The sequence below is a fragment of the Marmota marmota genome, unplaced genomic scaffold (assembly GCF_001458135.2).
Source record: "Marmota marmota marmota unplaced genomic scaffold, marMar, whole genome shotgun sequence".
Lineage (NCBI taxonomy): Eukaryota > Metazoa > Chordata > Mammalia > Rodentia > Sciuridae > Marmota > Marmota marmota.
This window is the reverse complement of record NW_026000283.1, coordinates 10185299-10201093: the sequence shown is the minus strand read 5'-3', so window position 1 is coordinate 10201093 and position 15795 is coordinate 10185299. Positions and strand designations below refer to the sequence as shown.

At 39.8% G+C, this 15795-nt stretch overlaps 2 protein-coding genes across 2 annotated transcripts; one reads left to right on the top strand and one right to left on the bottom strand.

Moving 5' to 3' along the window:
- Positions 1-5189: 5189 nt before the first annotated feature.
- Rnf113a (ring finger protein 113A) lies at positions 5190-6277 on the bottom strand. The gene has a single exon (XM_015498515.2). It carries the CDS (start codon positions 6275-6277, stop codon positions 5246-5248), a length of 1032 nt encoding a protein of 343 aa, XP_015354001.1. The 3' UTR covers positions 5190-5245.
- On the top strand, positions 6237-10571 carry Ndufa1 (NADH:ubiquinone oxidoreductase subunit A1). The gene is made up of 3 exons (XM_015498516.2): positions 6237-6697; positions 7642-7731; positions 10402-10571. Exons 1-3 carry the CDS (start codon positions 6596-6598, stop codon positions 10420-10422), a joined length of 213 nt encoding a protein of 70 aa, XP_015354002.1. The 5' UTR covers positions 6237-6595; the 3' UTR covers positions 10423-10571.
- The last annotated feature ends 5224 nt before the right edge of the window (positions 10572-15795 follow it).

Below are 15795 nucleotides of genomic sequence, written 5' to 3'. Positions count from 1 at the left end.
TTTTTTTTTTTTTTTTTTTGGTGAAAGTACTGGGAACTGAACACAGGGATGCTTTACCACTGAACTAGCTACATATCCAACCCTTTTTGAACTTTTTTTTTTTTTACTTTTTTGGGGGCAGGGTGGGGGGTACTGGGAATTGAACTCAGAGGCACTCAACTACTGAGCCACGTCCCCAGCTCTATTTTATACTTTATTTAGAGACAGGGTTTCCCTGAGTTGCTAAGTGCCTGGCTTTTGCTGAGGCTGGCTTTGAACTCCTGTCTCAGCCTTCAGAGCCACTGGGTTTACAGGTGTGCGCCACCCCACCAGGCTTTTTTTTTTTTTTCTTACTTTGAGACAGCGTTTGAATAAATTGCCAAGGCTGGCCTGGAGATTCAGATCCTTCTGCCTCAGCCTATTGAGTTGCTGGAATTATGGGTATGAGCTAGTGCATCTAGTAATATATTTCTTAATAAGATATAACCACATACAATGTGATTGCATTCAATACAATGAAACACATATAAATATACATTTCAGTGAGTTCAGACAAATGTAGACAACCATGTAACAAACACCTCAATTAAGATGTAAAGCAGGGGGCTGGGATTGTGGCTCAGTGGTAGAGCACTCACCTAGCACCACATGAAAATAGGGGTATTGTGTTGTTTCCATCCACACCTAAAAACTAAATATTAAAAAAAAGATGTAAAACAGGGTTGGGGCTGTAGCTCAGTGGCTGAGTATTTGCCTAGCATGTGTGAGGCACTGGCTTTGATCCTTAGCACCACATAAAAATAAATAATTAAGGGTTGAGGTTGTGATTCAAATGTAGAGTGCTTGCCTAGCACATGTGAGACACTGGGTTCAATCCTCAGCACCACATAAAAATAAAATAAAGATATTGTGTCCACCTAAAACTAAAAAATAAATATTAAATAAATAAAAAGTACTGTGTCCATCTACAACTAATAAAATAAAAGAATATTTTTAAAAGATATAAAACATTCCTATTGCTCCCCCAAAATTCAAAAGGATTTGATTTTTTTTTTTTTTTGCAATACTGGGAATTGAACCCAAGACGTTGTGTATGCTACACAAGTGCTGCTCCTGAGCTACATCCCCATCCCTGAGAAGAATTCTTTTCAAAGCCAGTGTTAACTTATGTCATTCCTCCACTCAAAACTTCCTAGTGGCTTTTCTCACCACTGAGAATAAAAGCCTAAGTCCTTGTAATGGTTAATAAGGCTGTTCATAGTTGCCCCTTCCTCCAACTACTCTGACCTCATTTTAAAGTTCTTTTCTCTTGATTCAGTCCACTCCAATTACATTTCTTCCTCCCTGTCCCTCGCAGACGTCAGGCACTTTCTTGTATCAGAGCCTTTACACTTGGCATTCAATCTGGAATGCTCTCCTTCCAGATACCCACTTCCTTTAGGTCTCTCTTCAAATGTCACCTGATCAGAAGCCCTCTCTGACCACCATATACAAAATAACATTCCCAAACCAGTGTGGTGAAGTATGTCTGTAATCCCAATGGTTCGGGATGCTAAGGCAGGAGAATCATGATTTCAAAGCCAGCCTCAGCAAAAGTGAGGCACTAAGCAACTCAGTGAGACCCTGTCTCCAAATAAAATACAAAATAAGGCTGGGGATGTGGCTTAGTGGTTGAGTGCCCAAGTTCAATTCCCACTGCCCCTCCAAAAAATAACATTCCCCCACTTCCCTGATTTTTTATCCCCTTATCTTGCATTATCATCTTTCCCAATACTTGTCATAATCTGATATTATATATGTACATCTATTTATCTCTCTCTATATATATGTATAAATATGTATACATACACACACATATATGTTTAAATCTGTTACTGTCTCTCATGTAAGTTCTATGGGAGCTGGGACTTGTGTGCTTGTGTAATGACTCCACTACTTCAAGTCTGTCATGAGGTGAGTGCTCAAAAAAATGTATTAAATGACTGTCCACAGCCACCAGTCTAGCCTACTCCACCATCCTCTCACCTGGACTACATCACCTCCCTCCTAACTGATCTCTTTGCCCAGCCCTTTTTGTCTGGTTTCCTTCAAACCATTTACCACACTGCAGAAATAACTTTTAGAAATTAAAATCAGGCCATCTTACTTTTATTCTTAGAACCCTTTGATGGCCATCCCTTGGCCTTTCAGATAAAGTCCCAAATCCTTGCATGGCAGTGTACTCTCCTCCTTCTCCATAACATCCCCTATGCCAAGTGCAAGGTGTCTACTCTTTGGCTTTGACTACCTGGCCATCTTGGTCTTTTTCCTCCAGTCATGCTGGATCACTTTGAGTTCTTAGCTGAAGCCAGTCTCTCACATCAGGTCCTTAGTATATACTTGTCCCGCTGCCTGGGATACTCTCTCTCCTGTTCACCTTTCAAATCTCAATTTGAGGTTTATTTCCCAAGGGAGGCTCAGACTTTGTAAGCTCCTTCAGAGTCCAGCTACAGCTTCGTCTCTGCAGGGTGCTGAGGTGCTTCCTCCCTCCATCCCATATTTATTTATTTTCAACTTGTAAGAACAAGTATTTAATTTCCACCTATGAAATGAAGTTGTACCATTTAAGTAAAAGTGATAAAATATTTACTTTAAATATGTTGGTCATGGGCTGGGGATGTGGTTCAAGCGGTAGCGCACTCGCCTGGCATGCACATGGCCCTGGGTTTGATCCTCAGCACCACGTACAAATAAAGACGTTGTGTCTGCCAAAAACTAAAAAATAAATATTAAAAAATTCTCTCTCTCTCTCTCTCTAAAAAAAATGTTGGTCATAAGCTTATAAACATGAAAGATAGTTCTGAATACACTATTATGTGCTTTTGTGTACTTATCGCTTTTAAGAAATGAATGCTGTGAATCCCAAGAATAATAGTCGTTTGCAGGTATTTTGTGTACTCTTTCAAGTTTCACATATAAGTACTAAAAAACATTATGCGGGAGCTGGGCATGGTGGTGCACACTGTAATTTCAGTGGCTTGGGAAGCTGAGGCAGGAGGATCGTGAGTTCANCCTGGGATTATAGGTGTGTGCTGTCGCTATCCTTGGATGATTTGTGCTAATTCCATACCTTCCCAGCTCTACCTTCTAGAAGTTAGTAGTCAGCAGCAGCATTTTCTCTTTCATCTTCTCTATTGTGTTCCTGGATCTTTCTCTCAGTTTATATGATTCAAAGTATACCTTTCCCCATAAAGCTTTATTCTACTTTTGAATACATTGTTAAGTATATATTTTCAGGAATAGTAACCAAAAATTGAGCAATTTTAATACTTCTTTTGCTCCTCATGGCCATATTTCTTTCTAAGCTACTTTTCCTCTACCTTGCATGGCAGTGTACTCTCCTCCTTCTCCATCTGCCTCTAAATGTCATCTTTTCTGTTCCTATTTGGCTGTTTCTTCCTCTACTCTTTTAATGTTTTTTATGGGATGCTTCCTTAAGCCTCTTTCCCTGTAGGCTCTTGTGTATCTCATGATCCCCATGATACTTTATATAATAGAATGTATCACAATGTATGATGTGGGTTCATGTCTTTGAATTCCTCCACGGCTGGGATTGGGTTAATTCTGGAGATTAAACTCAGTGCACTGATCAGTGTACTAATCACACTTGTTATTATTTAGTGTCCAGTTCTATGAGGGCAGGGTCTGTGTCTATCTTGTTCACTGTTAATATCCCCTGTGACAAGTGCAGTGCAGCTGCTCAAAGAATATCCTTAAATAAGTTAATGTGAATAAAAAAAGAGTTTAATCTTTATTCTTTCATCTGCTTCCTGATCAGTCCAAATTCTAGTTATTTTAATAATATTTACTAATCATTTGGCCTAACTGCTCTCCTGGCCTCTTGTCTTCCATCTCTCTGCAATCCATACCATGACTGCAACATCAGTAACATTAAAACCAAACCAAAACAAACAACAACAAAAACCCCCATAGTCTACTTGTGTTTCCCCTCCCCAATCCTCTGCTATTTCCCCATTACCTACAGAATATAGTCAAAGCCCCTCATCTTGGATTTGAGGGTTTGGCCCCAATCATTCTTCCTAAATCTCTGATCTTATTTATTAAGTGATTACAGTATACCAAATGCTATGCTAGTTACTGAGTTGGGAAGACAAGCACATCTACTAACTTTAAAGGGCATGATCAACTCTATTAGAGTCTGTGATAGATTATAAGTTTTTAAATTTTTTAAATTTTTTTTTTTTTTTTAGTTTTCGGCAGACACAACATCTTTGTTTGTATGTGGTGCTGAGGATCGAACCCGGGCCGCACGCATGCCAGGCAAGCGCTACTGCTTGAGCCACATCCCCAGCCCCTAAAAATTTTTTTATAGTTGTAGATGGACAGCATGCCTTTATTTTATTTTCCATTTTTTGTTATTTTTATTTATTTATTTATTTTATATATGACAGCGGAATGCATTACAATTCTTATTACACATATGGAGCACAATTTTTCATATCTCTGGTTATATACATAGTATATTCACAACAATTCGTGTCTTCATACGTGTACTTTGGATAATAATGTCCATCACATTCCACTTATTTATTTTAATGTGAACCTAGTGCCTGACACATTCTTGGAAGCACTCTACTACTAAGCTACAGCCCCAGCCTGGATTATAAGTTTTTGCCCTATGCAAATTCACAAGTTTAGAATTGTAACATTCAATACAGTGACCACTAGCCACATTTCAAGTACTCAATAGCTATGTGGGGCTAGCATCTATGGTATTGGACAGCACAGATCATTTCTATATCCAAGAAATTGGGGATTACCTATAGGTGCTTAAGAGGGCAAGGACCATACAGAGGACATGCTCCCTAACCCTAACCCCAACACTTTGGTTTGGGTGTATTTTCAAGTAGTTCTGGCTCCCAAGAGAGATAATGCATCAGAGTACTTTGTAAACTATAATGTGATAAAGAAATGCGATATAATAAATAGGCTTTCATCACAGCTTTGTGTTACTTCAAAATTCTAGCTCTTTTCTCGAACTTCTCCCATCCCCTTAATTTTTAGTCAAGGTTTCTGAAAACACAGGTGAAATGTTTATCCCAGTGCTAAAAATCTTCATAATACTCACCTTGAAGCTTTTAAACCAGGACCCTATCTCAACACCCACCTTTTCTGTCACTTTCCCTGAAAAGAAAGGACACGAATTAAGATTTTCAAAAGAGCAACAAAATATTTATTTTGAGATTTGAGAATTATGGAAAACCATCTAGGTAATGGGAATTGGACCCTCATCAGGCTCTTCTGGGAAATCCGTAGCACCACCCTCTACTGCAGCTCGCTGCTTTTCCAGTTTAGCAATCAATTCTTTCGCTGGATTGAAGACGCCATTGGTCTGCTGGTCACAGACATAGCAGCGCGGGGTGGTGCGGAAATGCTGCAGTGCACATCTCTCGCAGAAATAATGCCTGCACTTGGTGACAACTGGGTTTTGGAAGGTCTGGCGGCAGATGAAACACTTGAATGGTATTTCCTCATCATCACTTCCTACTTCGTAGTTTTCATCCTCATAGACACCATAGCGACCCTCATCAAGCTCACGTTCGATCTGCCACCCGTGCTTGTAATCTGAACGATCATGGAGGAATTTGCAGCTGTCTCCGAAGCCGCAGAAGCCAGTCTCCTTGTAGTCCTTACAGATATCGGGCTGGTAATCCCAGCGCACGGTGGCACGGAGATGCTCAGGGGCTCGGATGGGGCCCTTCCTCACCATCCCAGAGGAAGCATTGCCCATAGACGTATCTTTGGGCTTCATGTATTTCTGATAATTATTGATTCCCCGATAGATCTTGTCATCTTCCTTGCCCCTCAGCTCCTCCTGGATCTTCTGGCTGCGCTCAAAAATGGCTTGTGCGTCACGTTCCTTCTCTGTGTCTAGCTCATAGACGGCTGTCGCCCCCATATCCTCTGGCCCCACTGGTTTCGCCGAGCGAGTGGACTTGTAGACCACGCCGAGACTCTGAGGCTCATTCTCCTCCTCCTCATCACTACTCAAGTCGCCGTAGGCCGCCTTCTGTTTACCACTGCCGCGGGTCTTCTGTATCATTGGATTGTGGGCCACACGCTTCTTTTCCGGTCGGACCACAGTGTTGCCTTCGTCACTGCTGCTGCTGCTTTCCCCGGGCTCCGGGTCGCAGATCCGGCGTTTTCGCTGGCCTGCTGCCCCTTTCCGCACAGGCTTTTTGAAGAGGAAGGTGCACACTTGGTCTGCCGACTTTCCTGGAGAAAGTTGCTCTGCCATTTTAGAGTCCCGAGCTCCGAAACTGCTGTGGCTGGTGGGTTGCACGGAGTTCTTCACGTCACTGAGCGTCTTACGCTCTGCGGTGAGTCGGAACTGAAAAACCAGAGGGAAGAACCTCGAGAGAGCAATAGTGACAGAAGGCTAGTGCGCGAGCCCCTGACACTCTTGAGCCTTGGCGGACTCCGTCGCTTCTTCCGGAGGAAGACAGGGCACCGCCCCTCTCGCGGGGTGCCGCGGGGTTTCCTGGGAAAGAAGCCGAAACCGGTCACCTCTAAGGAGCCTAAGGGGTAGGGATTTGGTTTAGATAACCGTGCCGAAATGTGGTTCGAAATTCTTCCAGGACTCGGTATAATGGGCGTGTGCTTGCTTGTCCCGGGAGTGGCCACTGCCTACATCCACAGGTTCACTAACGGGGGCAAGGTAAGGCTACTTCCCCCAACCGGGGAACGACTCCACGGACCGCGGTCCCAAAACAGCGGTGGGATAGGGAGATTGTTAGGATATGGAGTCTCTCTCCGAGGTGGGAGATACCAAGGCTGACCCTCCTCTTTCTTGGTGTTGCCTAAAAGTGGAGGCTTGCGGAATGCACATCTTGCTTTAGTTAGAAATAGATAGTTCCTGGAGGGAGAAGAGAGTGCCATAGGGCAGAGTAGCCTATCTGGTGCTGGAAAGATAGAGATGAAAGAGGTAGGTAGGTCAAAATTCCTAGGCAGAGCGGAGAGGCGTTTGTCATGTTCCCATTCCTTTAGACCTCCAATTGTTTTGGTCGATTTTGGTTTTTATTTCTCATGTTCACATCTCTGTAGCTTCTTAATTTTTTTCCCTACCCATAGTCCCCTCCCTCCGCCATGAAGGTTTTATCCCCCACTTTGCTTTGCAAGCCTTTAGGGAATCACATTAGGATTTTCATTTTTTCCTCGTTCTAGTCCTTCACAACATCTTTAAGTACACTCGGAATATATATAGATTTGTTTTTTGGTTTCGTGATTGTCTTTCACCCGTGAAGTACCAGGTTCTGGTGTTGTATGTCAATTTGGCTTTAGTTTAATTAACTAATTAAGTAAATTTTTAGCGATACTGAGTATTGAATCCAGGGGTGCTCTACCACTGAGCTACATCCCCAGTCCTTCCTATTTTTAATTTTAAGATAGGGTCTTGGCAAGTTGCCCACGCTGTCTTTGAACTTTCAAACCGCCCGCCTCAGCCTCCTGAGTCGCTGGGATTATAGGTTTGCCCAACTAATTTGGCTTTTATTTCAGTGATGATTCCATTTTTCTAGCATAGCACTTATTAAAAGTTGTATGATCCATCTGTTGGGTCACTTATCTTTACAAATTGCAATAATGTTTGTCTTTTATTTGAAGGAAAAAAGGGTTGCCCATTTTCACTATCAGTGGAGTTTGATGGAAAGAGATAGACGCATATCTGGAGTTAATCGCTATTATAAATCAAAGGTAAGATGTTTCTGATGCTAACCATCTGCCAGGCTTGAGGGGAGCTCTGGAACTTAATTTGCATTTTCTTGTCTACTAGTGAGGCAAGCAATCTTTTATGTATTTAATGATTTTTTTTAAATACTATAGATTGAACCCAGGGGCATTCCTTTTTTAAATTTTGAAACAGGGTGTCTCTGAGTTGCTGAGGCTGGTTTTGAACTTGGTGATCCTCCTGTCACAGTTTCCCAGATCACTGGGATTAAAGGCCTGCACCATGAAGCACGGCTCTACTTAATGATCTTCTGTATTCCTTATTCTGTGGATTGTTTACTTATATCCTTTGCCTATTGGATTTGTCTTTTTTATTTATAGTAGTTCTATATGTACTCTGGATTTTAATTATTTTTTTTAAGAGAGAAAGAGAGAGAGAGAATTTTTTTTAATATTTATTTTTTAGTTTTCAGCGGACACAACATCTTTGTTTGTATGTGTTGCCGAGGATCGAACTCGAACCCGGCCGTACGCATGCCAGGCGAGCGCGCTACCGCTTGAGCCACATCCCCAGTCCCTGAATTTTTTTTTAATATTTATTTTTCAGTTTTTCAGTGGACACAACATCTTTATTTTATGTGGTACTGAGGATCGAACCCAGCGCCCCGTGCATGCCAGGTGAGCGCATTACCGCTTGAGCCACATCCCCAGCCACTGGATTTTAATTATTTAAAAATTTTATGTATGGGCTGGGATTGTGGCTCAGCGTTAGAGCACTTGCCTAGCATGTGCAGGGCCCTGGGTTCGATCCTCAGCACCACATACAAATAAATAAATAAAAATAAACGTATATAAAAAAAGGAAAACAGCATTCTTATAAAAAATTTTTATGTATGGTGAATATTTTTCCCAGTCTTCTTTTTCACTTTGTGATATTTTTCATCAGATAGTAGTTTTTAATTTTGATGTTTAGTTTATCATTCTGTATTCTGGGTTTTACATTTTCTGTAACAAATGCCTTTTCTACCCAAGATTATAAGCATATATAATTTCCAAATACTGTTACAGTTTCTTTTTTTTTTCCCTCATGTCCTTATTTGATCCAGCTACTGGTCATTTGGGAATATAATGTGAGCAAGGATTTAACTTTTTTCCAGGAGATAGTCAGTTGTTACTGTCATTAATTTATAAAACAGTTTATTTTTATTTGTAATACCATTCTAGTAAACTAAATTTCCATATATACATGGGCCTGTTTCCTGAATTTGCTCTTCTGTATTCCACTGGCCTGCCAGTTGGCACACTAATAACTTACTTAAAGAATTGTTGTAATTCTGTGTTTGATTGAATCATATTAAACTGCTTTTTTCTGTAAGTCAAAATGACCAAGTAGTAGTATTTTCATATGGCTCAACCTAATAGTATGTTCATATAACTTATAGGAGTAGTTTTTCCTAATAATTCTTTTTAAAAATTTTAGATACTTTTTAATATTTATTCCTTGCTCATTTATTCTTCACAGGGAACCTAGGTAAATATTATTCTCATTTTGTAGATGAAAAACAGAGGGTCAGAGCAAATTAAATTACTCACTGTAGGTGATCTGCCTCTCAATATACTGCTATTTGAGATAACAGAAGTTAGATAGAGTAGTCCTCCCTTATCTGCAGTTTCACTTTCCATATGTCAGTTACCTCCATCAACTGTGATCTGAAATGGAAAACTCCAGAAATAAAGTTATAAAATGTTAAATGCTTTTATTATAATTATTTTTATTAGTTACTATTAAACTCTTACTGTGCCTAATTTATAAATTAAATTTTATCACAGGAATGTATATATAGGAAGAAACAGTATGTACATTTGTGGTTTCAGGCATCCACTGGTGGTTTTGGAATGGATCCCTAATAGATAAGGGGGGATAGCTGTGTCTACTTGTCTAGAGCTGTGTTTCTCAAAGTTTGGTCTAAGAATAACCATCAAGATCATCTGGCATGTGAAATAGGATTAAGATTTCTGAGAGGTAGCTCCTAGAAGTATACTATTTTGTCTTCTCTCAAGGCAATTCTTCCAGTAGTAGTAAACAAAATACCTAGAAGAAATGGCGTCACTGAATAATCTTTTAATTTATAGATGCTGAAGTATTTGGTTGTGACTCTTGAAAAATAGTGTTGTGCTTACAGGGCAAGGATTTTGGAGTTGGGGGTCCTTGTACTTGAATTCTAGTTCTGCTACTTCCTTACTGACTTAAGCAAGTGATTTTTTTAACCTCTCTGAGCCTCTATTTCCTCATCTGAAAAAAAATGGAATGAGGATAATAGTATGTACCTCAAATTGGCTGTTACTTTATGAAGCAGATTTTACCCTATTATCCTCTGACTCAGAGAGTGCTTTGTGTAAGAATTGAGGTGTTAAAAATAGTTTCTTGACTTTAGTTCTGATTGCAGGGAGTGAAGGGTCTTTTCATGTAAAGTAATGTTTGCTGCTATCAGAAAAGGAAAAGTAGAAATCATTACAGATTATTCTTCTATGGTGATTATAAAATTCATTGCATTTCAATTCCATATTGTTGCAGGATATGAAAACACTTGTTTTAATAAGAGAGAATGCCATTCTGTGACAGTGGAAATAAAGTACATGGTACATCTTTGATGGGAACAGAATTCTCACATTCTCTTTTTTTAAACTGTTTTTCAGGGTTTGGAGAACATTGATTAAGGAAGCATTTTCCTGATTGATGGAAAAAACTCAGTATGGTCATCTACCCCTGCTAGAAGGTTATTTGATATATTATGAAGCATGCAGTGTGTTATGTAATACATAATCAAAATAAAATGAAAACCCAAATAAAATGAAAAAGAAAAATACAAAGGCATTTCTTTCTTTAATATATACTATACAAGTTCAAGCGGTCTACCCAGTGTAGCTTTATCACTTTTAAAAACAAAAAAAAGCAAAACCAGGAAGCAGCTAAGCCTTGTACAATTATAGAAATAATGTACACCAAGCACTATCTCTGTACCTAGAACCTAATACATCATGAATGGTATTACAATTATCATTTTAATAGGTATTAATATATTTTTAAAAAACATTTCTTCATGGGCTGGGGTTGTGGCTCAGAGGTAGAGTGCTCGCCTACCATGCGTGAGGCACCGGGTTTGATCTTCAGCACCACATAAAAATAAAATAAAGATATTATGTCCACCTATAACTAAAAAAATAAATATTTTAAAATAAACATTTCTTCAGAGATTGCTAGGATAATGCATAAAACAAACTTTTTTCCCCTAGTTCCTTTTCTGGGTGGATCCTGCAGTATTTAAAATTTTATTTAGGTGCCTAGGGAGGTAGCTCAGTGGTAGATCACTCGTTAGGAAGTACAAGGTCCTGGGTTAAATCTTTTGCATGGTAGGAAAATAAAATTACAGTTAAGATAGGTTGAAACTCGGGCTGGGGTTGTGGCTCAGTGGTAGAGCGATCGCCTTGCATGTGCGAGACCTGGGTTCGATCCTCAGCACCTCATAAAAATAAATAAGTGAAATAAAGGTATTGTGTCCAACTACAACTAAAAAATAATAAAAAAAAGTTGAAACTGATATCACACCTTCAGCTTTCATTCATTTTGTATAGTATCTATCACAGTATATGCATAAGTGTTGACTTTTGTTTTAGGATAGAGCAGTATCAACAATCATTTGTTTTATTCAAATGAGTGTAGTGATCCCTTGAAAGAGTTGCATGGGTTTTTTTTAATATTTATTTTTTAGGTGTAGATGGACACAATGCCTTTATTTTATTTACTTATTTTTATGTGGTGCTGAGGACCAAACCTAGGGCCTCGTCCTTGCTAAGCGAGCACTCTACTGCTGAGCCACAATCCCAGCCCATCATATTTTAACATTAAAGGTAACCAAATAATATGAAGAGCTGACACAGTGAAGACAATGCTGCTCTATATGTATACAAAAACAGGTGACATCAGGACTTCTAGGTGAGAACACCAGTTCTTTGTTTTATTGTGGTACCAGGGACAGTAACCAGGGCCTTGTGAATGCTAGGCAAGTGCTGTATCACTGAGTCACATCCCCAATTCACTAAGTTGTTTTTGTTTGTTTGTTTGTTTTTGGTACTGGGGATTGAACCCAGGGGTGCTCAACCACTGAGCCACATCCCCAGCCCTTTTTTGTATTTTATGTAAAGACAGGGTTTCACTGAGTTGCATAGGGCCTCACTAAGTTGCTGAGCCTGGCTTTGAACTCACGATCTTCCTGCCTCAGCCTCCAGAGGCACTGGGAATATAGGTGTATACCATGGTGCCTGAATTGAGGAGATCTTAAACACACATATGCTGTGTGATATCCACCCACCTCATTTTACAGGGCAGGAGTTACAGAAGGAAGGAGGTTATATTCACACTTGGTCTTTATTGTGTCACCCTGTGATGGTACAGCAGTGACCTTTTACAGTTCAAGGAAAGCCCCCCCCCCCATCCTAATGACAATTTTTTTTTTTTGTACTGGAGGTTGAACTTGGGGGCACTCAACCACTGAGCCACATCCCCAGCCCTATTTTGTATTTTATTTAGAGACAAGGTCTCACTGAGTTGCTTAGCGCCTTTCCATTGCTCTGGCTGGCTTTGAACTTCGGATCCTCCTGTGTTAGCCTCCCAAACTGCTGGGATTACAGGCATGTGCCACTACACCCGGCCCTAATGACAAATTTAATGTAACTGCTAGTCATTATTTAGTGTCTCACAGGCCTCATTTGATTGGCTGTTGTGATAGCTATTGCTGGAAAGGAAGAAAGAGGGCAGGCAGTACATATAGGGAATTGTGGATATAAAAGATTTATAGCATTATTAAATCACTAAATCTATTGCTTTTCAAGTCTGTTATTTCTCCACTTTGCCTCTAGGTGGGGATCATCCACTAAATATATCTCCTTAGAGGCTACGAAATGAGAAACAGGAGTTGTTCAGATTCAATGTTGGAATCCAAATTCTTTACCCCCCCCTTTTGAAAGCATCTTCTGTGAAGTTGATCTTTATTTTATTTGTTTTTTTTTAATGGTACTGGGAATTGAACCCAGTGCCTCATATATGATAGGCAAACATTCTACCATTGAAATACATTCCAGCCCTGAATTTTAGTTTATATCTTATTGTCTGGGAATGAACTAGATTAAAACAGAAACTAGATTATTAGATTTTGATTGATTCTTTTTTTTTCCAGTGCTAGTGATTGAACTCGGGGCTTTGCACATGTGAGGTAAGTGCTCTACCAGTGAGAAAACACCCCCAATTCTTTTTTATGGTACTTTGAGTTGAATCCAGGGGTATTCTACCACTGAGCTATATCCCCAATCATGCTGAAACTGGCTTTGAACTCGCAATCCTCCAGCCTCAGCCTCCCAAGCCTTTGGGATTATAGGCATGTGCCACCATGTCCAGCTCCTTTTTATTTTTTATTGTGAGGGTCTCACTAAGGTGCTGAGGGTCTTGATAGATTGCTGAGGCTGGCCTCAAACTTGTGATTCTCTTGCCTCCCAAGTTGCAGGGATTATAGGCATTAGCCATTGCACCTGGTTCCCAGTCCTTTTCTTAAATTTTATTTTTAGATAATTGTCACTAAATTACTTAAGCTGGCCTCAAACTTGGAATCATTCTGCATCAGCCTCCTCAGATTACAGGTGTGTACCATCATACCCTGCTTGATTCTTTTTTAAAAATATTTTTTAGTTGTTGATGGACCTTTATTTTATTTATTTCTATGTGGTGATGTGGTGCTGAGGATTGAACCCAGTGCCTCATACATGCTAGGCAAGTACTCTACCACTGAGTTACAACCCCAGACCCCAAGCTTCATTCTTTCTTTTATTTTTCTTTTTTGGTGCTGGGGATTAAATCCAGGGCCTTGTGCATGTGAGGCAAGCACTCTACCAATTGAGCTATATCCCCAGCTCCCAGCTTGATTCTTTTCACATATAGTTAAAAGGGTTTTCTGATAGCCGTTTTGACAGTTGTGGCCTGGCTGCTAATCTCAGATCCGTCTGTCACCTGCTATGGCCTGTTGAAATGTTGCATTGGAAATGTTGTTATTCGTTTTTTTTTTTTTTTCGTTATCCCTAATTTTTTAAAAATAGATGCCATATTCACATAGTTTAAAAAATCCAATGATATAAGATATGCAGTGAAAAGACTTGTAATCTCCTGCCCAGCACCGCCCAATCATCACACCTCCCTAAAGGGTGTCTTTATGCACATATAAATATGCAGTGGTAGTATCTCACACTGTTCATCTTCATGCCACTTGTTCTGAAGAATGCTGATTTTTTAAAATTACAGCTACTAAGCTGTCACAGTATAATTATTTCTAGGGTCAAACGAAATAGTCAATAGGAAAAGACTTTGAAGAACAGTAGAAGAAGCTGTATCACTCAGAAGAGAGAGGAAGATAATGACCCTGTCCTTTGGGAAATGTTTTTTTTTTTTAATTTTGTTTTATTTTGGTACTGCAGATTGAATTTAGGTTCTTAACCACTGAGCCACATCCCAACCACTTTTACTTTTTGAGACAGGGTCTCACTAAGTTGCTGACACCAGTCTTGAACTTGTGATCCTCCTGCCTTAAACTTCATGAATTGATTATAGGTATGTGCCACTATGCCTGGCTGGGAAATGTTTTAAAATAAGATGTGAAAAAGAAACTTATAGAATCAATAGTTCAAACTTAGAAGGACCTATTAGGTACTTATTTAGTCTGAATTGATTACTCAGATGAGTCAACAAAGGTTCAGAGATGCAAAGTGATCGATCACTTGCGAGTGGCAGAACTCGGACTGAAATTCTGGTGTGCTTTCTTTGTTAACCAAAATTGTTTTTAAAATATTCATTTTTTAGTTACAGGTGGACACAATATCTTTATTTATTTATTTTTTAGTTGTAGTTGGACACAATATCTTTATTTTATTTTTATGTGGTGCTGAGGATTGAACCAGGGCCTCGCACGTGCTAGGCGAGCGCTCTACCACTGAGGCACAATCCCAGCCCACAATATCTTTATTTTTATTTTTATGTGGTGCTGAAGATTGAACTCAGTGCCTCAGGCATGCTAGGTGAGCACTCTACCTCTGAGCCACAATCCCAGCCCCAACCCCAAATTTTATTTGTTTATTTCTTGCATATGAAGTACTCTTGGATTACATCCTTGTTGGGATTCTTTGCTAATGGTCCTCAACCACTATACAACTGCAAACACTTTATGGGGTTTTCTCTTGTGGTCAACTTTACAGAGGCCTATGCTCTCCCCTAGTACCTTCTTTTCATCAACCTTAATTAGGTTGGTTTGGGGATCAGCACAAAAGGCCTTCACCAACCTGAATACATAGGCTTATCACAGTTGGATGCAAGCACACAAAGATGGGCTCGGCTCTTGTCTAAGACTTTGGAAGCTTTGCAAATTCCACGGGCTTAGGCCATGGTGGTAGGTTATGGGTAAAGCTGGCAGCAGCAACAAGGGAAGATAATTGTGATGTTTTGACTCCCAACCTGGTGTCCTTTTAGCTCTTCTCTGTGGTTCACGTCAATAAAGATTGGTTGAATAAGTGCTACACACCAGGCACTGTGCCTCAGATTTGAATGGCATGGCCTTATCCTCTAGGAGCTCACAGTCAGTAGGAGTAACATAGGGGTATGAGGGGTAAGAATTGTGACAGAAATTTGCAGAAGGTGCTATAGGGACACAGAGGTGGGGTCATGAACCAACCTTAGATTGGGGGTAAAGGAAAGGCTTAGGGTAAGTCTACACTAAACCAAAAATTTTTTAATCAGAGCTTTATAGTTATACATAGTAGCTGTGTTAATCCCAACAAACTCATACATGCATGGAAATCTATTTCAATTAACAACCCCCCCCCACTGCCTTTTTCATTGCCCTTTCCTCTCCTGTCCCCTCTCCCCTTAGTGTAGTTTGATTTGCATTTCCCAGACTGCTAGGGATATTGAACATTTTTTCATATGTTTATTGGCCACTTGTGTTTCTTCTTTTGAGAAGTTTCTTTTTAATTCTTTTGCTCATTTATTGATTGGGT

What these genes read in the sequence shown, in the direction of transcription:
- Rnf113a (XM_015498515.2), bottom strand. Translation starts at nt 6,277, where the DNA reads ATGGCAGAGCAACTTTCTCCAGGAAAGTCGGCAGACCAAGTGTGCACC.
- Ndufa1 (XM_015498516.2), top strand. Translation starts at nt 6,596, where the DNA reads ATGTGGTTCGAAATTCTTCCAGGACTCGGTATAATGGGCGTGTGCTTG. An exon ending in GGTTCACTAACGGGGGCAAG is followed by an intron (nt 6,698 to 7,641) that starts GTAAGGCTACTT and finishes TTTTATTTGAAG; the next exon opens with GAAAAAAGGGTTGCCCATTT. An exon ending in ATCGCTATTATAAATCAAAG is followed by an intron (nt 7,732 to 10,401) that starts GTAAGATGTTTC and finishes ACTGTTTTTCAG; the next exon opens with GGTTTGGAGAACATTGATTA.